This window comes from Nerophis ophidion, linkage group LG03, assembly GCF_033978795.1.
Source record: "Nerophis ophidion isolate RoL-2023_Sa linkage group LG03, RoL_Noph_v1.0, whole genome shotgun sequence".
Taxonomy (NCBI): Eukaryota; Metazoa; Chordata; class Actinopteri; order Syngnathiformes; family Syngnathidae; genus Nerophis; species Nerophis ophidion.
This window is the reverse complement of record NC_084613.1, coordinates 73,366,954-73,393,191: the sequence shown is the minus strand read 5'-3', so window position 1 is coordinate 73,393,191 and position 26,238 is coordinate 73,366,954. Positions and strand designations below refer to the sequence as shown.

Below are 26,238 nucleotides of genomic sequence, written 5' to 3'. Positions count from 1 at the left end.
TGAACTGAAAAACTTTGTTGTTTTTTTGCAAATGTTTGCTCATTCGGAATTTAATGCCTGCAACATGTTTCAAAAAAGCTGGCATAAGTGGCAAAAAAGACAGAAAGTTCAGGCATGCTCATCCAACACTTATTTGGAACATCCCACAAGGTAAACAGGCTGATTGGGAACAGGTGGGTGCCATGATTGGGTATAAAAGCAGCTTCCATGAAATGCTCAGTCTTTCACAAACAAGGATGGGGCGAGTGTCACCATTTTGTGAACAAATGCGTGAGCACATTGTCGAACAGTTTAAGAACAACATTTCTCAACGAGCTATTGCAAGGAATTTAGGGATTTCACCATCTAAGGTCTGTAATATCAAAAGGTTCAGAGAATCTGGAGAAATCACTGCACATAACATTGAATGCCTGGGACCTTGGATCCCTCAGGCAGTACTGCATCAAAAAGTGACATCGGTGTGTAAAGGATATCACCACATGGGCTCAGGAACACTTCAGAAAACCATTCTCAGTTACTACAGTTCCTCGCTACATCTGTAAGTGTTAAGTTAAAACTCTACTATGCAAAGCCATTTATCAACAACATCCAGAAACGCCGCCGTCTTCGCTGGGCCGGAGCTCATTTAAGATGGACTGATGCAAAGTGGAAAAGTTTTCTGTGGTCTGTCAAGTCCACATTTTAAATTGTTTTTGGAAACTGTGGACATCGTGTCCTCCCGAGCAAAGAGGAAGAGAACCATCCAGACTGTTCTAGGCGCAAAGTTCAAAAGCCAGCATCTGTGATGGTATGGGGATGTATTAGTGCCCAAGGCATGGGTAACTTACACATCTGTGAAGGCACCATTAATACTGAAAGGTACATACAGGGTTTGGAGCAACATATGTTGCCATTCAAGCAACGTTATCATGGACGCCCCTACTTATTTCAGCAAGACAATCTCAAGCCACGTGTTACAACAGTGTGGCTTCATAGTAAAAGTGTGTGGATACTAGACTGGCCTGCCTGTAGTCCAGACCTGTCTCCCATCGAAAATATGTGGCGCCTTATCATCCATCCATTTTTATACCGCTTGTCCGTTCATGGTCGCAAATTATTGTTAAAATAATTCCTTTTAACAGTGTTGTTAAAAGGAAAGGCTATGTAACACAGTGGTAAAAATGCCCCTGTGCCAACTTTTTTGCAATGTGTTGCTGCCATTAAATTCTAAGTTAATAATTATTTGCATTGAAAGAAAAAAAAAATATTTAGTTTCTGGGTTCGAAGATTAAATATCTTGTCTTTATAGTCTTTTCAATAGAATATAAGTTGAAAAGATTTTTCGAAATCATTATTTAGGAGTTACACAACGTGCCACCTTCCCTGGTTTTGTAAATATATCTAGACTTGTATATCCTGTTTTTGCTTCAATTTAAATTAGAAGTTATATTTGTCTGCGGTGAGGGGGCGACTTGTCCAGGGTGTACGACGCCTTCCGCCCGATTGTAGCTGAGATAGGCACCAGCGCCCCACGCGAATTCAAAAGGGAATAAGCGGTAGAAAATGGATGGATGGAAGTTATATTTGTGTCACATTTTTTATTCTAAGAGGAAGAATAGCTAAGGCTAAGGCTGATGGTGTTCCTAATGAAGAAACAAATTTACTTTTAGTAAAATAAACTCTGCCCTTAACTTTGTGGGATGTCAGTGTAGAGTTAAGGCGAGGTAGCTAAAGGCTGATTGATGTGACACATTTTGTTTTTTTTAGCATTGCAAATGTCATACAATGATATATACAGATGTATTTACAGTTTTCACAATAAAAGCAGGTGTATGTGAACACTTAAAGATAACCTAAATATTAAACATACTTAAAATAATTGATTAAGGCGCTTCTTATTGCTCGTATTTTGTCACGTGACTTCTTCACGGAAGTAAAAGTTAGTGGTAGTCAACCATTCTAAGATGGCTGCTAACATTTGCGTTCGTTTATGTTGGTGCTTTTCGAAATAGTCGTAACAAATATGTGTTTAAGAAATACAAATAATATTAAGACAATACTTAAAGTGATCACTGCAAATTTCGAGAGGTGAGGGTGTGGTCGGGGGTGGGGCAGGGGGCGTGGTTTGGGGCGGGGCGTGGTTAAGAGGGGAGGGGTATATTTACAGCTAGAAAAGTGCAGATTGGAATTTAACCTATTTAAAACATGACATCAAAAATATATATTTATTGTGAGAAATCATTAGGATGATCAGTGTTTCCACAAAGATAAATATCACTAATTATTAATAATAACAGAGTTAAAGGTAAATTGAGCAAATTGGCTATTTCTGGTAATTTATTTAAGAGTGTATCAAACTGGTAGCCCTTCGCATTAATCAGTACCCAAGAATTAGCTCTTGGTTCCAAAAAGGTTGGTGACCTCTGCCGTAGATGTTACTGTCACATATGCATGTACATCTTGTTTAAGAGTGTCACCACATTGCTGTTTACGGCAGACAAACTGCTTTACGGTAGACGAAAACGTGACTGCTGTTGTTGTGTGTTGTTACTGGGCTGGGAGGACGTTAATGAAACTGCCTAACAATAAACCCACATAAGAAACCAAGAACTCGCCCTCGATCATTCTACAGTAATAACGTCATTGGGCAGGCTCGCTGTTTATATTGTGAGAAAGCGGACGTGAAAACAGGCTGTCGACAAGTCACTCAGGTCCGCATGGAGCTGGAGGGAGCGTGGCCTCCAGGTCCGCCTGAATTTCGGGAGATTTTCGGGAGAAAATTGGTCCCGGGAGGTTTTCGGGAGAGGCGCTGAATTTTGTGAGTCTCCCGGAAAATCCGGGAAGGGTTGGCAAGTATGCGAGGAACTCTGAAGAAACGTTTATCCTTTATCCACTGGTTTAAATGTAAAAAAAAATAGATATTGGGTTTCACTATGTAAAGCGCTTTGAGTCACCTTGAGAAAAGCGCTGTATAAATATAATTCCCTTCACTTCACTTCATCCTTTTCGCGATTTGGACGATTCGTACAGTCGAAAACAACACAAGCATATGGCTTTTTTTTTTTTTTATATTCGAGAAAGGTTAAATGGCGCCTCGTACTCATTGGAAACAGAGCCAGCTTGACCACCACGCATTTTTAAATGGGCGGGACGTGAGCCGGATGTGACGTCAGTAAAATCCAAGCAATATTGGCGTTTTTATAGACTGTGACCCCGAGAGAGACAAGCGGTAGAGAAAATTTAATGGATGGCTGTTTTAAGGACTGAGTAGGTACCATGAATTGTACCATGAATTGATTAACGTGGTCCCTGACTTAAACAAGCTGAAAAACTTAAAGGCCTACTGAAATGAGATTTTCTTATTTAAACGGGGATAGCAGGTCTATTCTATGTGTCATACTTGATCATTTCGCGATATTGCCATATATTTGCTGAAAGGATTTAGTAGAGAACATCGACGATAAAGTTCTCAACTTTTGGTCGCTAATAAAAAAGCCTTGCCTGTACCGGAAGTAGCAGACGATGTGCGCGGGACGTCACTGGTTTTAGAGCTCCTCACATCCGCACATTGTTTACAATCATGGCCACCAGCAGCTAGAGCGATTCGGACCGAGAAAGCAACAATTTCCCTATTAATTTGAGCGAGGATGAAAGAATTGTGAATGAGGATAGTGAGAGTAGATAGATGGATGGATGGATGGATGGATGGATGGATGGATGGATAGATAGATGGATAGATAGATAGATAGATAGATAGATAGATAGATAGATAGATAGATAGATAGATAGATAGATAGATAGATAGATAGATAGATAGATAGATAGATAGATAGATAGATAGATAGTACTTTATTTATTCCGTCAGGAGAGTTCCTTCAGGAAAAATACAATTTTCAGCACAATCCCATTCAAGATCAGACAAACATTACAGGGAGACAGAACAGGATCGCTGACGGGTCTGCCGGCTTCCAGCGCCCCTTACAAAAAAATGAGATACAGGTAAACAGGGGGAATGTGGGGGGGAAAAAATAGAAGATTAAAATAAAATTTAAAAATCGGTCTTAGTCTGGGCCCTGGAGAGGGGGTGCAGACTGATGCCAAGGGAAAAAAACAACTCATAGCCATAGTACACATCCCTCTTACATGTGTGAAGGACTTGAAGAAAAAACAAAAAGACGAGGGCAGTGGGAGCGATTTAGATGTTATTAGACACATTTACTAGGATAATTCTGGAAAATCCCTTAAACGCTTCTTGTGTTACTAGTGTTTTAGTGAGATTATATAGTCATACCTGAAAGTCGGAGGGGTGTGGTGACCGCCAGTGTCTCTGAGGGAAGCCACGGAGGAGCCAAGAGAGTCGCAGCTGCCTCTTTGACAGCTTCAGGAGGAACGACACAAGCTCCGCTAATTTCTACGGTAAGAGCCGACTTATTACCTCAATTTTCTCACCGAAACCTGCCGGTTGACATGTGGTAGAGAACCATCATCTTTAGGGAATGTAAACAAAGAAACACCGGCTGTGTTTGTTTTGCTACAGCTGGCCGCAATACGCCGCTTTTCGCCAACATCTTTCTTCTTTGTAGTCTCCATTATTAATTGAACAAATTGCAAAAGATTCAGCAACACAGAAGTCCAGAATACTGTGTAATTATGCGATTAAAGCAGACGACTTTTAGCCGAGATCGGCGCTCATAGAACATGTCCGCTGCCACAGGTGACGTCATCATTCGCGTCATCATTCCATGACGTTTTCAACAGGATACTTCGCGGGAAATTTAAAATTGTAATTTAGTAAACTAAACCGGCCGTATTGGCATTTGTTGCAATGTTAATATTTCATCATTGATATATAAACTATCAAACTGCGTGGTCGGTAGTAGTGGGTTTCAGTAGGCCTTTAATCGGTTGTTACCATTTAGTGGTCAATTGTACGGAATATGTACTGTACTGTGCAATCTACTAATAAAAGTTTCAATCAATCAATCAAAAAATAAAGGCAGTAAAATTAAACCAATCGAATAAGAATTATAAAATGATTTACATCACAATAAATGATGTGATCATTTTTATTTTTTTCCATAATATATTACTTTCTATAAGCGGAAAGAAAGCTCTCCAAGTGCTTGTTTCCGGTCCGTCCATGAACTCAACCGGAACAACCTTCGTACACGACGTCCATTTGACAATGAATGGATGTAAAATATTTTATTTTTATTATTCGTTAAAATCACTCGTATCCCTAAATTTAGTGTCATACTTAGTCAATAGTCACAGCCAATAAATATTATGAAAAATTGTGCTTTAAAAGCTCTTTTTGGCATGTGTCGGTCACGTGACTTTTCTTAACGGCAGAGGCAGAAACAAGAGGATTCAAAATGGACATGCGTTGCTTAGGCCCGTTTACTTGTTAAATATCCCTGATTTAAGTGTCAAGTTCTCATAATGGTGGAGTAACACTTCTATTAAGCGATGGAGTGTGATATTTTGGACTCGTTGGAGCAGCTCGGGTGAGTTTGACCACTGCTAGCATGCTAACATGTAGCTTCGTGTTGATTTGCTTCGATTGGATCAATACTGCAATCGGGCGGAAGACGGTGTACACCCTGGACAAGTCGCCACCTAATAGCAGGGCCAACACAGATAGAAAGACAGCATTCACACTCACATTCACACACTAGGGCCAATTGTAGCTGAGATAGGCACCAGCGACCCCAAAGGGAATAAGCGGTAGAAAATGGATGGATGGATTGATCAATACTAGGACCAAAATGGTTCAACCTCTATATAAATCCATCCATCCATCCATTTTCTACTGCTTATTCCCTTTGGGGGTGCTGGTGCCTATTTCAGCTACAATCGGGCGGAAGGCGTCGTACACCCTGGACAAGTCGCGACCTCATCACAGGCCAACACAGATAGACAGACAACATTCACACACTAGGGCCAATTGAAGCTGAGCTAGGCACCAGCGACCCCAAAGGGAATAAGCGGTAGAGAAATGGATGGATGGATCAATACTAGGACCAAAATGGTTCAACCTCTATATAAATCCATCCATCCATCTTTTTTCTACCGCTTATTCCCTTTGGGGTCGCGGGGGGGCGCTGGTGCCTATCTCAGCTACAATCGGGCGGAAGGCGGTGTACACCCTGGACAAGTCGCCAGACAATATTCACACTCACATTCACACACTAGGGCCAATTGTAGCTGAGATAAGCACCAGCGACCCCAAAGGGAATAAGCGGTAGAAAATGGATGGATGGATGGATCAGGACTAGGACCAAAACGGTTCAACTTCTATATAAATCCTTCCATCCAATTTCTACCGCTTGTTCCCTTTGGGGTCGCGGGGGGCGCTGGTGCCTATTTCAGCTACAATCGGGCGGAAGGCTTCGTACACCCTGGAAAAGTCGCAACCTCATAGCAGGGCCAACACAGATAGACAGACAACATTCACACACTAGGGCCAATTGTAGCTGATACAGGCACCAGCGACCCTAAAGGGAATAAGCGGTAGAAAATGGATGGATGGCTCAATACTAGGACCAAAATGGTTCAACCTCTATATAAATCCATCCATCCTTTTTCTACCGCTTATTCCCTTTGGGTTCGCGGGGTGCGCTGGTGCCTATCTCAGCTACAATCGGGCGGAAGGCGCTGTACACCCTGGACAAGTTGCCACCTCTTCGCAGGGCCAACACAGATAGACAGACAACATTCAAACTCACATTCACACACTAGGGCCAATTGTAGCTGAGATAGGCACCAGCGACCCCAAAGGGAATAAGCGGTAGAGAAATGGATGGATGGATCAATACTAGGACCAAAATGGTTCAACCTCTATATAAATCCATCCATCCATCCTTTTTTCTACCGCTTATTCCCTTTGGGGACGAGGGGGGCGCTGGTGCCGAACTCGGCTACAATCGGGCGGAAGGCGGTGTACACCCTGGACAAGTCGCCATCTCATCGCAGGGCCAACACAGATAGACAGACAACATTCAAACTCACATTCATACACTAGGGCCAATTATAGCTGAGATAGGCACCAGCGACCCCAAAGGGAATAAGCGGTAGAAAAAGGATGGATGGATGGATCAATACTAGGACCAAAATGGTTCAACCTCTATATAAATGACATTTGTAAAATTACAAAATATATACAGTTGGTATTATTTGCGGATGATACAACAGCGTTTTGTTCAGGAGAGATCACACAGAAGCTAATACAAATAATAACAGAAGAAATTAACAAATTAAAAGTGAAGTGAATTATATTTATATAGCGCTTTTCTCTAGTGACTCAAAGTGCTTTTACATAGTGAAACCCAATATCTAAGTTACATTTAAACCAGTGTGGGTGGCACTGGGAGCAGGTGGGCAAAGTGCCTTGCCCAAGGACACAACGGCAGTGACTAGGATGGCAGAAGCGGGGTTCAAACCTGCAACCCTCAAGTTGCTGGCACGGCCGCTCTACCAACCGAGCTATACCGCCCCAAAAAAAGATGGTTTGACAAAAATAGACTTTCTCTGAATTTCAGTAAAACTAAAATAATGCTATTTAGTAACACTAGAAGATAAAGTCAAACACAAATACAAATAGACGCCGGAATAGAAATTGAAAGAGTAAATGAAACCAAATTAATATGATTGATATAACGATTGATGATAAATTAAACTGGAAATCTCATAAAATAAAATAATATACAACATAAAGTAGCAAGAAACACGTCAATAATGAATGAAGCAAAACATGTTCTAGACCAGGGTGTCCAAAGTGCGGCCCGCAGCTAATCGTTTATCGGCCCGCCACACATTCTGCAAAATTTGCAAAATTGATAGTATTGCAAAAATTAAAAGATTTATTTAAAAAAAGTGGAATGATATGAATTCTAATGAGAAAAAGTGGCAATGTTGACTCAAAGCTGCCATGCAGGCGGTTTTTTGTTCCTTTTGTCTTTATTTTCTTTTTTTTTTCCATAGCTCAAAAAAAAAAAAAGGACAAAAAAAATCAATGTTATAATGAATTATTACTTAAAAAATATCACTTTAAAATGTTTTAAGTGGAAAAAATATTGCATATGTTGTGTGGTTGCCATATAAAAACATCAAAGTTTTGACAATAGAGCATAAAACAAACAAAATAATAGTTCAAACTTAAAATCGCCAGATGTATCGGAAGTTGATCTTGAAACTTAAGTGTTAAAAGTAAAAAAAAAAAACTAAGAAAAATGTATCACTTTATCACTGGGGAACCTTTCGGATCTCAAATATATTTAGTAGGATTTTATTTAACTTTTCACTGTGATTACTCAAAAATATTAAATAATTAAAATCAATGGTGTCCTGCATTATTCATCTTTGAGGGCTTTAATTGCTAAATAAAGGAACTCTCCTGAAGGAATCAATAAAGTACTATCTATCTAAATACTGCATATTTCAGTTTTACTATAAAAAAACCAAGTTGTCTTTGACAGAAAAGGCATAAAACCTTATTTGTTTTACTTTATATCAACCTCAAGTTGAATAGAGATTTCCTGTAAGCATTAAATACAATAAAAAAATTATAATTTGACTTATTTTCAACATTTTAGTGACTAAGACCCTCTGTGCTCCCCAGGAACCCTAAGGATTAAAAACAAAAAAAGCCATATATTTTGTTATGGTTGGAAAATGAAAAATATCATAATGGCCGCATGTTTAAATTTTTACGTGTTCGGTTCTCTGTAGAAAAAGTTTGGACACCCCTGTTCTAGACCAAAAATCACTTCATAATCTCTACTGCTCACTAGTGTTACCATAGCTGAGTTATTGTGCAGAAATATGGAGAAACAACTACAAAAGTACACTTTATTCAGTAACGGTGTTTCAAAAAAGATCAGTTAGAATAATATATAATGTTGGATATAGAGAACATTAAAACCCTTTATTTATTGAATCAAAGATACTGAAATTACACGATATAGTGAATTTGCAAACAGTTAAAATTATACACAAAGCAAACTACAATCTGCTACCCAAGAATGTACAATTGTTCTCAACAAAAGAGGAAAAATATAATCTTGGAGAAAAATGTAATTTAAAACATTTGTACGCATGTACAACACTTAAGACCTTTAGTATATCTGTATGTGGAATTAAATTATGGAACGGATTAACTAAATAAATCAAACAATGTTCTAGTATAATCCACTTAAAGAAACTTTTCAAACGAAAAGTGTTTACAAAGTACAAAGAAAAATTATGATAAACATTCTGAAATTATCTCATCCATCCATTCATTTTCTAGATAATCTTACTCATCTCACAATATGAAATATACCTTACTTCACCGATTATTATTTATTTATTTTAATAGTTTTTACTTATGGAGTATATTGTGAATAAATTGAGTTATAAAAAGTTTTAGCAACTACTACAGTATGTAAGAAAGAAAAAGGGGTAGGAGTAAATGCCTACAGAAACCCACTACTACCGACCACGCAGTCTGATAGTTTATATATCAATGATGAAATATTAACATTGCAACACATGCCAATACGGCCGGGTTAGTTTACTAAATTGCAATTTTAAATTTTGCGCGAAGTATCCTGTTGAAAACGTTGCGGTATGATGACGCGTGCGCGTGACGTCACAGATTTTAGCGGACATTTTAATCCAGTACAGATCCCAGCTATAAGTCGTCTGCTTTAATTGCATAATTACACAGTATTCTGGACATCCGTGTTGCTGAATCTTTTGCAATTTGTTCAATTAATATAGGAGACGTCAAAGAAGAAAGATGTAGGTGGGAAGCGGTGTATTGCGGCCACCTTTAGCAACATAAACACAGCCGGTGTTTCCGTGTTTACATTCCCGAAAGCTGACGGTGAAGCTTTACTATGGAACAGAGCGGTCAAGCGAACATTGTTCCCTACCACATCAACCGGCAGGTTTCGGTGAGAAAATGGTGGCAATAAGTTGGCTCTTACCGTAGACATGAGCGGAGAGTTTGCGTCGTTCTTCCTGCAGCTGCGGACTCTCTTGCCTCCTCCCACCGGCCGCCCCCGACCGTCGGATGCTTACACTGTGGAGGAGGGGGGGGAAAAAATATCTCAGGCCGGTTGCCTTGCTTCGTCGAGAAACGTGGCTTCCCACGGAGACACTGGCGGTCACCACACCCGTGGCCACACCCCTCCGACTTTCAGGTACGACCATATAATCTCACTAAAACGCTAGTAACACAATAAGCAGATAAGGGATTTTCGAGAATCATCCTAGTAAATGTGTCTAGTAACATCTGAATCGCTCCCACTGCCCTCGTCTTTTTTTTTTTTTTTTAGTCCTTCACTCTTACTTTCCTCATCCATGAATCGTTCATCCTCGCTCAGATTATTGGGGAAATTGTCGCTTTCCTGGTCCGAATCGCTCTCGCTGCTGGTGGCCATGATTGTAAACAATGTGAGGATTTGAGGGGCCCTCACAATGGTGACGTCACGCGCACATCGTCTGATACTTCCGGTACAGGCAAGGCTTTTTTATTAGCGACCAAAAGTTGCGAACTTTATCGTCGATGTTCTCTACTAAATCCTTTCAGCAAAAATATGGCAATATCGCAAAATGATCAGGTTTGACACATAGAATGGACCTGCTATCCCCGTTTAAATAAGAACGTCTCATTTCAGTAGAGAATAGAGAAACTGGAAATTGTGATGTATCATGTTGTATGCATGCATGTTCCAAATAAATTCAACAATGTAACGTGTCGGCGTGCTGGAGGCGACCTGATATTAGTTCTGTTTTTCACAGCTATGAGGGTCCGGTAAAGGGGGAAGCGGATCTACTCCAAGCAGCAAAAGGTGGCCTGACCTCGGCTGAGTATGTGGACTTGTGCCGGTGGTTGGTGTCCCGCTTAAAGTCGCTGTGTGACCTGGAGGGAAGCATCACTTCAGGTTCGGGTGCGACAGAATGACAGCCAAACTTCTTATGAAAAGTAGTTTTTTTTTGTTAATGTCTTATTAAAAGCTGGGTGTCCTTTCAGATGACGTGACGAGCATGAGGGGCTTGCTGAAGGAGCTTTGCTGTCCTTATGACATAGTCAAGGAGAACACTGAAGATCATCTTAAAATTCTGTGTAAGTTATTACTGGTAAAATGTCAATTGTCCTAAGAGAAAGACTCCATGAGTGTACTTTTCTTGGGCTTTTTTCTTACTTGAAGCAAGGACGACCAAGAGGAAAGACCATATCTATATGTGTCTCCAAAATGCAACCCAGAGATTATTTGATGGCCCACAGCACATTTAAAAAACCACATTACAGTGGAACACCTCGATGTACAGACCTAATTGTTTCTTGAATATAGTTCGTTAACCTAAAAGTTTGTATAGTGAAGCAGAGTTCTCCATAAGAATCAGTGTATACATGAATAATTGGTTGTAGTCTCAACAAAAGTCACTATTTTAGTAAAAACAACTGCACACTTTGAAGACACTATAATGTGTGTGTATGTCTGAATGTGAATGTATATATAGTGTGTGTGTATGTGTACATACATATATACAGTACAGGCCAAAAGTTTGGACACACCTCCTCGTTCAATGCGTTTTCTTTATTTTCATGACTATTTACTTTGTAGATTGTCACTGAAGGCATCAAAACCATGAATGAACACGTGGATTTATGTACTGAAGACAAAAAGGTGAACTAACTAAAAACATGTTTTGTATTGTAGTTTCTTCAAAATAGCCACCCTTTGCTCTGATTACTGCTTTGCACACTCTTGGCATTCTCTCGATGAGCATGACCACCATTTGACCGCATATTTTTGGTATGATCTGAGTAATACATCTTTGGTCAATTTTAATCACTATTTCAGGTCAAAGCATAATACGTGTGTACATGTCCAAGTGCTTGGAGTAACATTTCACTCAGGTTTATGTCATTATCCCTGATATTCTTTGTTTACCAGCGGATTCCGTTTTATTGAGCAATTATTTGCCTCTGTCGACTGTAATTATTTTTTTTAGTTTAGTCATTATTTATTAGAAATACTCAAATAAAAAGTAGCAACCATGGTGACATCCTAAACTTCTAGTAGACATGCTCTTTTTTTATTAATTCACTCATGTGTTTCAGTGTCAAAAGTTCTGGAATTTGCATGCTCGTTTTTTCAAAGTATTATATTTTCATAATTGTGAGAAGCCATTATCGAAATCCAATTTTGATCAATTGTCCAGCCCTGTAGGATAACTAAAAGTTATTTAATTTCCAATTACAGTACAATGTTAAACACTTTTACTGTAAGGAGAACTAAAGTTTATATCCTTTTAAATGGTTACTTGCATTATTATTATTATTATATATTAAAAAAAAATTAAAGTATCCATGATAGTCTCACACACACAAACACACGCACAAACTAGGTGTGGCGAAATTATTCTCTGCATTTGACCCATCACCCTTGATCACCCAATGGGAGGTGAGGGGAGCAGTGAGCAACAGCGGTGGACACGCCCGGGAATCATTTTTTTGTGATTTAACCCCCAAATCCAACCCTTGATGCTGAGTGCCAAGCAGGGAGGTAACGGGTCCCATTTTTACATTCTTTGGCATGACTAGGCCGGGATTTGAACTCACGACCTACCGATCTCAGGGCGGCCACTCTAACTACTAGGCCACTGCATTATATTATTAACACTGTATGGTTTTATCAGTTATTTCTTCAGTTTAAGACTATGATGTATACAAAAACTGAGTAAATTTTTGCATGTTGGTATAATGTGTGGCACCCTGAGACAAGAATATTTTGATTGACAGTTTAAAAGTAACATGTCTTCCTTCATTCGTCATCTTCCCAGTTTTATGCATTTATGTGTGTAAGTTGCTAATCCACTGGCAATTTTGGAGCAAAAAAATCGCAATTGTTCAGTGTTTTTAAAAAATTGTGTAGCTCTATTTTCTATTGTAAATGTTCCAATCTATGTTCTTTCCTGTGCAGTGTTTTTAAGCTCTGAGCTTCAGGCAGCGCAGATCGCCAGCAGCAGAGGAAATTGCCTTCAAGGTCAAAACGAGAGTTTGGCGTCTCGGGAGCTGAGAAAAATCTGCGAGACTTTAACTGTGTCACCGTTGGAGGGAAATAATGTTGCAGAGGTCCTGTCTTTAATCCAAGACAAGGTGAAACACATCCTATTTGCTGCATTCAACAGTCTAATAGGAACTTTAAACTGAGGTTGTGTGTCTTTACAGGTGGATACACTTCTTAAAAAGTGCCCTAATGGCGCAGTGGGAAAACCTGCGTTAAAACAATCCCTCAGCAGTGAACAGTGGGTATGTGCTGATCAGGGGTGTGGGGAAAAAATCGATTCGAATACGAATCGTGATTCTCACGTTATGTGATTCAGAATCGATTCTCATTTTTTTTTTTTTTTTTTTAATCAATCAAACAAACCAATACACAGCAATACCATAACAATGCAATCCATTTCCAAAACCAAACTTGACCCAGCAACACTCAGAACTGCAATAAACAGAGCAACTGAGTGGAGACACAAACACGACACAGAACAAACCAAAAGTACTGAAACAAAAATGAATATTATCAACAACAGTATCAATATTAGTTACGATTTCAGCATAGCAGTGTTTAAAAATCCCTCATTGACATTATCATTAGACATTTACAAAAATAATAAAAAAAAGAACAATAGTGTCACAGTGGCTTACACTTGCATCGCATCTCATAAGCTTGACAACACACTGTGTCCAATGTTTTCACAAAGATAAAATAAGTCGTATTTTTGGTTCGTTTAATAGTTAAAACAAATTTACATTATTGCAATCAGTTGATAAAACATTCTCCTTTACAATTAGAAAATCTTTTTTTTTTTTAAATCTACTACTTTGCTAGCATGTCAGCAGACTGGGGTAGATCCTGCTGAAATCCTATGTATTGAATGAATACAGAATCGTTTTGAATCGGAAAAATATTGTTGAATCGAAAACAATCGATATATAATCGAATCGCGACACCAAGAATCGATATTGAATCGAATCGTGGGACACCCAAAGATTCGCAGCCCTAGTGTTGATGATTATTCCCATTTATTAACATAACGGCTGATTTGGACTGATTTTCTGTGTTTTGCGTAGGAGAAGCTGCACCACATGAACACAGTGCTGTCGTCGGAGTACGAGTGCCGACGCAGGATGTTGATCAAACGTCTGGACGTCACCATTCAGTCTTTCGGGTGGTCCGACAGAGCCAAGGTACTTTTATGTCGTCAGGTTGGAGTATTGTTGACGGCCTTTTGATGGCACCTACACCCGATTGTGTCCAGGTCAAGGTGGACAGCATGGCGAGGGCCTACCAGCCTAAGAGGCACAATCTGCGGGCGGAGTCAACGGTGGACGCCACCACGCTGCTGGCAGCCAGAGAGGACGTCTGCAACATTGTCAAGACCAGCAGCGGCGTTAACCGAGAGAAGACGGCGTGCGCGGTCAATAAGGTGCACTCATCTTTCCTCTCCTCTTCTTTCATTATGTTTATTAGCAAAAAAAAAAAAATGTGATTTTTATTTTTTATTTTTTATTCATACATTGAAAAATACTTCAACCTTGCATTTTACTTATTAAAGTAAAAGTAATTTTTGTACCCGTATATAAGCCTACTACATTTTAGAAGAGAAACATATTTTTCCATATATTAACTGCACCAGACTATTAGCCGCAGATATTTAGGTTGTGAAATTAGTTATTTACATTTTGTATTTTGTAAATGTTTATTTACATACTAGAGATGCGCAGTTTGCCGTCTCATCCGCGGATAAACCGCGGGTCGGGCGGGTGACATGACAAAAAATTTGATTTTAATTAGATTCGGGCGGGTGGCGGTTGAACCATTCGGAATTATTTTATATACAAGGCTCAGGGATCGGCAACCTTTAACACTCAAAGGGCCATTTTGACCCGTATCACAAAAGAAACAACAGGAGCCGCAAACATTCTCGCGAATATCTGTTGGCGGTCACCCAGTTAACAAGAATTAGGGCGTGCTATAAAGCCATTGCCTTTGACGCCTTCTACAACATGTATAAACTGCATGCCAGTCCAGCAACATTTTATATGTGGCTTCCGCAGACACACGTACAAGATTGAAAGGCACACTGGGTGACACAGAGTACACTGATGGTTGTGATATGAACAATTTTAACATTCTTACCAATATGCGCCACGCTGTGAAGCCACACCAAACAAGAATGACAAACACATTTCGGGAGAACATCCTCACAGTAACACAACATAAACGCAACACAACAAATACCCAGAATCCTTTGCATCCATGACTATATTGTACACCCCGCTAGCACCAAACCCCCCCACTCCCCTGTGCGTTGGTAAGGTGGGCGGGGTTTGGTGCTAGAGGGGTGTACAATATAGTCAGGAAGACTCATGGATGCAAAGAATCCTGGGTATTTGTTGTGTTGCGTTTATGTTGTGTTACTGTGAGGATGTTCTCCCAAAATGTGTTTGTCATTCTTGTTTGGTGTGGCTTCACAGCGTGGCGCATATTAGTAAGAGTGTTAAAAATTGTTTATATACCCCGTGCGTTGGTAAGGTGGGCGGGGTTTGGTGCTAGCGGGGTGTACAATATAGTCAGGAAGACTCATGGATGCAAAGAATCCTGGGTATTTGTTGTGTTGCGTTTATGTTGTGTTACTGTGAGGATGTTCTCCCAAAATGTGTTTGTCATTCTTGTTTGGTGTGGCTTCACAGCGTGGCGCATATTAGTAAGAGTGTTAAAAATTGTTTATATACCCCGTGCGTTGGTAAGGTGGGCGGGGTTTGGTGCTAGCGGGGTGTACAATATAGTCAGGAAGACTCATGGATGCAAATAATCCTGGGTATTTGTTGTGTTGCGTTTATGTTGTGTTACTGTGAGGATGTTTTCCCGAAATGTGTTTGGCATTCTTGTTTTGTGTGGCTTCACAGCGTGGCACATATTAGTAAGAGTGTTAAAATTGATTATATCACAACCATCAGTGTACTCTGTATCACCCAGTGTTGCCTTTCAATCTTGTACGTGTGTCTGCGGAAGCTGCACACAACATTTTACTGGACTGGCAAACAGTTTGTACATGTTGTTGAAAGTGTCCAAAGTCAATGGCTTCATAGCACGCCTTTAATCTCGCTATCTGAATAAGCAACAGCAAACAGTCGCGAAAATGTTTGCGGCTCTCATTATCTTCTATCCTCTTTGAAACGGGTCAATATAGATCTATGAATGGTAAAAGCTGCCGACCCCTGATATATAACAACAGGCGGATGGCGGGCGGTTGCGGTGTTGATAAAATGTTGGTCCGGGTGGATGGCGGGTGGATAACGACTTAAGTGATGTGGTTGCGGATGATATAATTGCCTATCCACGCATCTCTATTACATACATTAATAGTTTCCAAACTGTGTCTATAAAACGGCTGATCAAACACAACAGAAGTCATCGTAGCATTGTTGCTGCGGAAGTTTGCTCTCCAATCAGCTGAACGGAAGAACTGGCGTAGCGAAGTTGGGAAAGTGGCCGTGCCAGCAGTCTGAGGGTTACTGGTTCAATCCCCACCTTCTACCATCCTAGTCACGTCCGTTGTGTCCCTGAGCAAGACACTTCACCCTTGCTCCTGATGGCTCGTGGTTAGCACCTTGCATGGCAGCTCCCGCCATCAGTGTGTGAATGGGTGAATGTGTAAATAGTGTCAAAGCGCGTTGAGTTCCTTACAAAAGGTAGAAAAGCGCTATACAAGTATAACCATTTACCATTAAACTTAATTCCACGGTGACGTTTTGGTGAATTTACGGAGAAATTTGGGAAACTGAAACAATACAAAAATAATGCCATTATAAGTTAATAATATTAACACAGATACTCTTAAACGTGTTACCATATCAGTTAATGCTAACAACGCTAGCTTGATTACATTACGATAGCACGTACAAATACTCCTACAGACATCACTTATGAGACGGTTTAGTAAGTATGAATGGTTTGCTATATTTTTAATCTTACATATGTTGCATGGAGTGATGAAGACTCTACACGAGTAAATACACTGTGGATGACCAGTACACTGAACAGCACTTGTACTTCCGGTCGAAAGTGCTAAATTTAAAGAAATACTGTAGTGTAGATGTTAACCCTGCAGCACATGCAGTGAGTGATTTCTTCCAAAAGATGGCGCAATAGCAAAGCAATACCACACCTTTTTAATGTCTCCACCTGTGTTTTATAAAAAACTATTTGTATTATGACTGTTCCATCCATCCATTTTCTACCGCTTATTCCCTTTGGGATTGCGGGGGGCGCTGGTGCCTATCTCAGCTACAATCGGGCGGAAGGCGGGGTACACCCTGGACAAGTCGCTACCTCATCACAGGGCCAACACAGATAGACAGACAACATTCACACACTGGGGCCAATGTAGTGTTGCCAATCAACCTATGAATGTTAGTTAAGAAAAATTAATTGAATAGCCGCATTATTTAATAAGTAGGGTCCAAAACGTAGGAAAAGTAGCAGCTTATCGTGCAAAATTTATGGTATTTCTGTACATTTGATTTTAATGTTTTTTTAATGCTTTTTAATGCATACTTTGTTTTAAGATGTTTTTTAAAATAATTCAACCTGGTCCTCTTTCACATCAATTGTGCATAGATTCAAATGGGAAGAGTTCCAGACCGAGGAGGACGTCCTTCAGAGATACAAGCCCCGGCTCCAGAGATGCCCCTTTGGAAGGCAAGGCAAGATGGAGGGGGTGATTGGGGAAGAAGGGGTGGCTGGGGAGGAGGAAGAGGAGGAGGAGGAAAATGGCAAGGAGGCAGACAAAACCAGGAGGGACACGGCGGAAAGAGAAGACGGTACCAGTATTGATTGTTTTGCAGCTTTTTTTTCCAGTTTTTTTTTTTTTAAATGGACTGAAAAAAACATTCAAGTGAGTCTACAGATCCCACAAACCAGATCTGTTGATTAGAATTTTACCTCCACAGTTTTAAAGGCCTACTGAAATGAGATTTTCTTATTTAAACGGGGATAGCAGGTCCATTCTATGTGTCATACTTGATCGTTTTGCGATATTGCCATATTTTTGCTGAAATTATTTAGTAGAGAACATTGACGATAAAGTTCGCAACTTTTGGTTGCGAATAAAAAAGCCTTGCCTTTATCCGAAGTAGCAGACGATGACGTCACAAGAGTGATGGCTCCTCACGTCCTCACATTGTTTATAATGGGAGCCTCCAACAAAAAGAGCTATTCGGACCAAGAAAACGCCAATTTTCCCATTAATTTGAGCAGGGATGAAAGATTCGTGGATGATGATATTGATAGTGAAAGACTAGAAAAAAAATAACAATAAAAAAATTAAAAAAGCGATTGCATTGGGACGGATTCAGATGTTTTTTGACACATTTACTAGGATAAATCTGGGAAATCCCTTATCTTTCTATTGTGTTGCTAGTGTTTTAGTGAGATTAAATAGTACCTGATAGTCGGAGGGGTGTGTCCACGGGTGTCTTGACGCCAGTCTCTGAGGGAAGTGGACGGCGCAAGGTCAGCTGATCTCCGGTAAGAGGCGACTTTTTAACACAATTTTCTCACCGAAACCTGCCGGTTGACAAGCGATCAGGATCCATGTTCGCTTGACCACTCTGATCCATAGTAAAGCTTTACCTCCGAGAAGTTTAAACAAGGAATCACCGTGTGTTTGTGTGGCTAAAGGCTAAAGCTTCCCAACTCCATCTTTCTACTTTGAGTCCTCCATTATTAAATGAACAAATTGCAAAATATTCAGCAACACAGATGTCCAGAATACTGTTTAATTGTCCGAGACGTTTTCAACAAGAAACTCCGCAGAAAATTTAAAATTGTAATTTAGTAAACTAAAAAGGCCGTATTGGCATGTGTCGCAATGTTAATATTTCATCATTGATATATAAACTATCAGACTGCGTGGTCGGTAGTAGTGGGTTTCAGTAGGCCTTTAACCCTGCCCTTACCTCACCGGTCTCTGTAGTAGGATCACATCACCTCATATTCCACAGTTTAAAAACCTCTGATTTTAGTGAATAAATACTGATGAGTTCCCACAATCCCTCATGTGCTGATAGTCTGGTTTCTGTCATTCATCTAACGAGCCCAAATATTTATTGTGCTCACATATCTCCTGCATTGAACGCACACCAGTGTTGCTCAATAGATATTTTATACAGTTTGTACAGGAAAGCATTCGCACAGCAATTTTACATTGTGTACATTATCAACAACAATCTGTATGTACATGGACAAAAAGTAAATTGCTTGTGCTTTTTTCACACAAAAACTATTGTGTAGAGGAAAAAAAACTAATTCAGTAAGGATTTTAAAATGAAACAATACAAGCATTCAACTAATTCTGATTTACCAAATAAAATACAGTAACTGCTTCACTTTAACTGCAAAACAAATCCAGTACGCAAGCACTGGAGATTATATATGTAGATTCATTCATTTAAATAAGACCTTTCAAGTTAAAAAAAAAAAAGGCATATAAAATGATCATATTTGCCTTCATTTACCACTGACTTCCTGCCAGTGGTTTTCACACAACAATCCAATCATGGCATTTACACATGCACACCTCACTAAAACACACTTGAAACAAAGCCTCGTTACTTCATGTTGTCGTCAATAATGTTGAATCATCCTGGTCAAATAAATTGTCCATAATAAGATTGTATTGGTGCATATTGACCTTGTGTCATTATGTACAGCAAAAGTGCTTTTATTAAGCAATGTTTCACGTAAAAATAATACTGTTAAGAAGTAGAGCACCTTCACTCTGTGCAGCCAATAGCACATTTTTGCAGTGGGCCCTTTGTAGGTTTTTTTGGCACCAAACCTCGCCATTGGACCACATGGCAGCTGCTGCTGGGGGTGTCAGATGAGGCGGGAGTTGCGCAGGTACTGAATCAGCACCTTGTAGATGAAGTTGTACTGGGACAAGGTCTGGACCATCATCATCCTCTGGTTGCGCAGCTTTAGCAGGGCGCTCCTGACGTCCAGCGTCTGAAACCAACGCACCGCAGTCTGATTACTGTGTTCACACTTTACTAGGTCAATGGTTCTCAAGCTTTTTTCAGTGATGTACCCCCTGTGAACATTTTTTTAATTCAAGTACCCCCTAATCAGAGCAAAACATTTTGGGTTGGAAAAAAAGAGATAAAGAAGTAAAATACAGTACTATGTCATCAGTTTCTGATTTATTAAATTGTATAACAGTACAAAATACTGCTCATTTGTAGTGGGCTTTCTTGAACTATTTGGAAAAAAAGATATACAAATAACTAAAAACTTGTTGAAAAATAAGTTATTCAATTATAAATAAAGATTTCTACACATAGAAGTAATCATCAACTTAAAGTGCCCTCTTTGGGGATTGTAATAGAGATCCACCTGGATTCATGAACTTAATTCTAAACATTTCTTCACAAAAAAAGAAATCTTTAACATCAATATTTATGGAACATGTCCACAAAAAATCTAGCTGTCAACACTGAATATTGCATTGTTGCATTTCTTTTCACAGTTTATGAACTCACATTCATATTTTGTTGAAGTATTATTCAATACATATATTCATAAACGATTTTTAAATTGTTATTTTTCAATAAATATATAATATTTATGAAGGATTTTTGAATTGTTGCTATTTTAAAAAATATCACGTACCCCTTGGCATACCTTCAAGTACCCCCAGGGGTACACTTACCGCCATTTGAGAACCCCTGTACTAGGTGATGAGTGTAGGCCCACATATAGACCCCAGTAGCCTCTATGACAGGGGTCGGCAACCCGTGGTTCTCTGGAGCTTTTTCAAAAATATATTAAAAATAAGAAATGATGAGGGGATAAAAAACATATTTTTTGTTTTAATTTGGTTTCTGTAGGAGGACAAACATGACACAAACCTCCCTAATTGCTATAAAGCACACTGTTTATATTAAACATGCTTCACTGAATCGAGTGTTTGGCGAGCGCCAGTTTGTCCTACTAATTTTGGCGGTCCTTGAACTCACCATAGTTTGTTTACATGTACAACTTTCTCCGACTTTCTAAGACGTGTTTTATGCCACTTCTTTTCTGTCTCATTTTGTTCACCAAACTTTTAAATGTGAGTTTTGTTGATGTTATTGACTTGAGTGGAGTGCTAATCAGACATATTTGGTCACTGCATGACTGCAAGCTAATCGATGCTAACATGCTATTTAGGCTAGCTATATGTACAGGGCTGTCTCAGAAAATTAGAATATTGTGATAAAGTCCTTTATTTTCTGTAATGCAACTAAAAACATGAAAATGTCATACATTCTGGATTCATTACACATCAACTGAAATATTGCAAGCCTTGTTATTTTAATATGGCTGATTATGGCATGCAGCTTAAGAAAACTCAAAAATCCTATCTCAAAAAATTAGAATACTTCCTCAGACCAAGTAAATAAAAAAAGATTTATAACAAAACAAAATAAAATATTTTAAAAATGTCAATTAATGAACTCAGTACTTGGTTGGAAATCCTTTTGCACAGATTACTGCATGGAGGCAATCGGCCTGTGGCATTGCTGAGGTGTTATGGATGCCCAGGATGCTTCAATAGCGGCCTTCAGCTCATTTGCATTATAAGGCCTGGTGTTTTTCAGCTTCTTCTTCACAATAACCCACAAATTCTCTGTGAGGTTTAGGTCAGGACAGTTGGCAGGCCAATCGAGGACAGTAATGCCATGGTCAGTACACCAGTTACTGGGGGTTTTGGCACTATGAGCAGGTGCCAGATCATGCTGGGGCATTATTACTGGTAAACTGCAGTAGAAAGTGAGACTTTTCAAATTCTATTCTAGTGTTGGTCATATATATTTTGTTGTTCTGAGCTGCACTTCCAGCTGTGTAAGGAGGAAGAGGCACAAGGCTTGCAATGGTGGAGCGGGAGGTCTCGCACATACACGGGACACACACACTTTCACATTCAACCAAGCTAGATTGTTCTGGGTCAGGATTATACCAAGCGTTGTTGCTTCTCTATGGTTTACTATTGCGGTATCTTCGAACACAGTGTTTTTCAACCACTGTGCCGCGGAACACTAATGCCATGGCACACTAATGTCATGAGATATTGTCTGGTGTGCCGTGGGAAATTATGCAACTTCACCAAATTGGTAAAAATGTTTTTTTTGCAAATCAAAAATTATAATCTGCAAATAATGGGCCGTTGCTTAGTGTCTGTGTTGTGTGAAACTCAGCAGGGTAACTAACTACTAATACTCCATGTCAGTAGGTGGCAGCAGGTAGTTAATTGCTTTGTAAAAGTCGGAATGTGTCCGGTGAGGCGAAGATGGTTTGTTGTAATCCCAATATGCAGACCACAGCGGGAGGCAGGGTACAGGTAAAAAGGTATGTAATGCTTTAACCACAAATGAATGAAAGGGAAAGGAAAAGGCCATGGCTATGCAAAACGAAAGTAAAACTGACCTGCCCACAAAGTTAACAGGAACAGAATGCTGGACGACAGCAAAAACTTACGGCGTCCTCAACGTACATCTGTACATGACATGACAATCAACATTGTCCACACAAAGGATAGCTAACACAAAGTAGGTGCGCGGAATAGCGCTCAAAGGAAGACATCAAAGTGTTACAGGAAAACACCAACAAAACAGGAAGGGCCACCAAAATAACAGTGCAAGACAAGAACTGAAGCACTACACAGGAAAACACCAACAAACTCAAAATAACGTTTTTAACGTTGTGCTTCTGGATTTTTTAAATGAAAAAAATGTGCCTTGCCTCAAAAAATGTTGTAAAACACAGTTCTCACAGACATTTCTGCCATGGATGATGGAGGTAAAAATGCAAACAGCTGATCAATGTGATTGAGCTCAAATTAATGGCGATCATATAATCACCCAGCCCTTGTCTCATCTACAACTCATGTCTGCAGTTTGTTTTTATGGTGTGAGGTTTATATTTTGTCTCAGTATTTAGCTACAAATGTCCCTGTTATTCAGCAAGGTTTGCTCGCGCGATATCAAGATTCTGCTGTTGAGCCTATGAGAAAAAAATCGAGTTTATCAATATTATGAAGGATTTTTTTTGGATACTAACAAACATCACCCAATATGCTATGATGTGGTCATTCCTGCTGAATAAAGTACTTGGCTTTCCTGCACAACTAAAATTGTTGTTTCTATTATGAAAATGGACAATTGGTCAATTAATTACTGTATTTATTACTTAGACTTAACATCCATCCATCCATTTTCTACCGCTTGTCCCTTTTGGGGGTCGCGGGTGGTGCTGGAGCCTATCTCAGCTGCATTCAGGCAGAAGGCGGAGTACACCCTAAGGGCCAACACAGCTAGACAGACAACATTCACACTCACATTCACTTAACATGTTGGTTAATTTGCATAAGCAGGTCTTTGTAGTTATATTTAGGCATACAGAAAACAAACTATAATGTGATCACTGCCATTTCCTTCGACACAGTTTTGTTTTTTCTTGACTTTGTTACCTTTATGAGCAACTACTTTTGTGACTCTATTAGCGCTCTTTCCTATCTCAATTTGACCAATAGAGCACCCCAGAAAAGATCAGCAATACCACGCTTTCTGCATAAACTCACTCCCACTTGTTTTAATGCTACACTCAAGCTGCTTGACCATCGTGTAAATTAGACAGTGAAGAAGAGAAACCAATGTGCTGCATAAGCAACCCAGAAAAAAAGTAAAAAAGATTTAGAATTTGGGATAGTTTTACACTGACTTTCATATCATAACTTGTGACTTTTGCAGGTGGAGAAAGGGCGTTTGGCAAACTGAAAGTAGTTAAGAACTATCCGAGATCCCCAACAAGCCAAGGGAGGCTAAATAACCTCGATAAACTTACAAATAAAAGTCAGCTCAGTTGACAATTCTAAGTCCTCAACAGCAAATTTGCTAAGACAAAGGGCTTTTGGGTGAGACTTAGAATTAACAAACAACCCAATTTAAACTTTAGGATTAGATGAGCTTTGTTGTTGTTTCTGATAATTTTTTATAACAACATATTCCATGTGCTCTTTGTTTTACTTGCACATTTAAGTTAAATGCAACATATATACCTGTGAACTATCTTGAGCCAGGACACTTGGTTTTTTTGCATAGCAGTGCTTGATCGTTAAATACAATAATAAAAACAAAACACTACTTATTTGAGTGGTTAATTGAGAATGTAGTTGCAGTCAGTGTTGTTGCAAATCAGTGAAATGAGATTAAGACAACTGACTTGTTAAGTCGTTAATCATAAAAAAGTAACAAAATTGGGTGTTCGTACTCCAGAACACTGATAAAAAAACACAAATTGAAGGTGGCAATGAATGGGGTACAGGGGCCCACACTGGTTTTCCTGCAGGGGGCCCGGAATTCCTAGCAACGGCCCTGACCAGTGGTGTCACAATCGTTTTCACTGGGGGCCTCATGATATTATAAAATTGCCTATGCATTTCATCAATGTATTCTTTACATACACTGTAAAAAAAATATTTAGATTTTGCAGCGAAAATTGTACAGTTTACAGTGTTTTTACAGCATCTTACTGTAAATGTAAAAATAGTACTATAGTTCTTTTTTTACAGTAAAATTCTGTTAGCTGCCAGTTTCTTTACTGTGTAATACATAGTCACGTTTAAAGTGTAAAATTTGATGGATAACTTGGTCTTAAACCATAAGTCAAGGAGATGTTTTTTTTTTATTTTAACTAAAAAAATGTTTTTTGCATTCATAGATAATATTAAAGTTTAAAAGGTATGTAATTGCTTGCAATGCATATTTCATTCTGTCTTCATTGATGCATATTTCAAGGGTTTTGCAGGCCATTTTAAATTATGTGGCCCCTGTGCACTAGACAGCGGGACTAGGACTTAAATAAAAGCAGATCAAAAAGGGCGCTAGACTTTGAAGAATGTGCAGTCTGGTTACCTTGTTGTGCTCCAGACAGGCGATCATGATCTCGGACAGGATGACCACGCCACTGCGGCCCACTCCGGCAGTGCAGTGCACCAGCACGGGAAGGTTAGTCTTCACGTCGCTGGTGCTGTTGGTGTGTCTCCTTACAGACTGAATCTCGTCCAGATAGGCTGTTAAGACCAGAGTAGAACATCAGCAATCAAGTTTTAGGATTGTCCAAAGAAAAATCCGTCCAACTCACTGAGGAAACCTTTCAGGTTCTCAGGACAGCCGTGGTCGGGCCAGTCGGTGTACTGCAGGTGCCACACCGTTCTTTCCTGGTTCGTCAGCTGGTGTCTGATCTTCAGGCCCGTCGTGGCGTAGCAGCCCGACTCCGTGCGGAAGCGTGTGGTAATCTTGAAGCGGCCATAGGTCACCGGGTTGTGTCGGGAGCCCAGCCGGGGCCAGTAGCGGAAGCTCTTTTCTCTGCCACTCTCCTGCGCATTAACAGGATTTAATTACAAAGAAACACTCAACTTTTTTTTTTTTTTTTAAACAAACATACCTCACAAAATAGTGTTAACTGTAAATCCAGAATTTACTGTTCATTTTTATACACGGCCAAGTGTGTTGCTGTTTTGTATAAATGCATCAACACTCATTTCACGAGGCGATACAAGATATTGATTCCACCAGATAAGATTTTAACATTGATTTCCAGCAGGGGTGTCTTGTATGATGGTAGAGTTGAGACAATCCAAAGAGCCCCTCCCTGACTGGCAGGTTTTTTTTTCCCCATGGAGGCCAGATTTCCTGACAGTGTCTATGTTAAAACTACTACGACAAGATGTACGACCAAACAATAAAAACATTTTTTCATTTGGCTGCGTCACAAAACAATGCAGGTACATTCAGATGTCGTTTAGAACTTTAGGTTTTAACTGTTTTAACTTATTGCCACAAATAAAACCAAAAAATAAAGATTATAAATAAAAATAAAAAACTATAAATCAATCACTCAAAGTTTATTTATATAGCCCTAAATCACAAGTGTCTCAAAGGGCTGCACAAGCCTCAACGACAGTATTCACAAAATAAGATTTTGTGAATACTGTGTATGTGCGCAAACCACGAAAATGCGCAAGCTAAACTGAAACGCTAACGTTAGCATATGTCACGTACCAAGTTTGACTGTAAAGGCAAAATGAGTTAGCATATGTCACATACAAAGTCATGGCTGTGAGGTGTGAGATGGCACAATTGGCTAAAAAAGTAAA

At 39.5% G+C, this 26,238-nt stretch overlaps 2 protein-coding genes across 4 annotated transcripts in view; one reads left to right on the top strand and one right to left on the bottom strand.

Moving 5' to 3' along the window:
- Positions 1-5,133: 5,133 nt before the first annotated feature.
- Positions 5,134-19,095, top strand: fam98b (family with sequence similarity 98 member B). 2 transcript variants are annotated; one of them, XM_061896039.1, is made up of 8 exons: positions 5,134-5,486; positions 10,768-10,916; positions 11,000-11,092; positions 12,957-13,132; positions 13,205-13,285; positions 14,108-14,224; positions 14,296-14,463; positions 17,661-19,095. In XM_061896039.1, the coding sequence occupies exons 1-8, from the start codon at positions 5,449-5,451 to the stop codon at positions 17,874-17,876; spliced, it is 1,038 nt and encodes a 345-aa protein (XP_061752023.1). In that variant the 5' UTR covers positions 5,134-5,448; the 3' UTR covers positions 17,877-19,095. The 2 variants fall into 2 exon arrangements, with proteins under 2 accessions (XP_061752023.1, XP_061752024.1); XM_061896040.1 differs by having other exon boundaries at positions 5,137-5,486; positions 10,768-10,910.
- A 92-nt stretch (positions 19,096-19,187) lies between these two features.
- Positions 19,188-26,238, bottom strand: part of ptpn21 (protein tyrosine phosphatase non-receptor type 21) — a 41,548-nt gene continuing 34,497 nt past the window's right edge. For both annotated transcript variants that reach the window (XM_061896036.1, XM_061896038.1), the window contains 3 exons: positions 25,224-25,458; positions 24,995-25,152; positions 19,188-20,048 (listed from right to left, as the gene is read on the bottom strand). In XM_061896036.1, the coding sequence (XP_061752020.1) occupies positions 19,920-20,048; positions 24,995-25,152; positions 25,224-25,458 (522 nt within the window). In that variant the 3' untranslated portion in view covers positions 19,188-19,919. The remainder of the gene's footprint in view (positions 20,049-24,994; positions 25,153-25,223; positions 25,459-26,238) is intronic.

Coding starts and splice junctions, on each gene's coding strand:
- fam98b (XM_061896039.1), top strand. CDS start 5,449: ATGGAGTGTGATATTTTGGACTCGTTGGAGCAGCTCGG. Junction 5,487..10,767: donor GACTCGTTGGAGCAGCTCGG/GTGAGTTTGACC, acceptor TGTTTTTCACAG/CTATGAGGGTCCGGTAAAGG. Junction 11,093..12,956: donor AGATCATCTTAAAATTCTGT/GTAAGTTATTAC, acceptor TTTCCTGTGCAG/TGTTTTTAAGCTCTGAGCTT.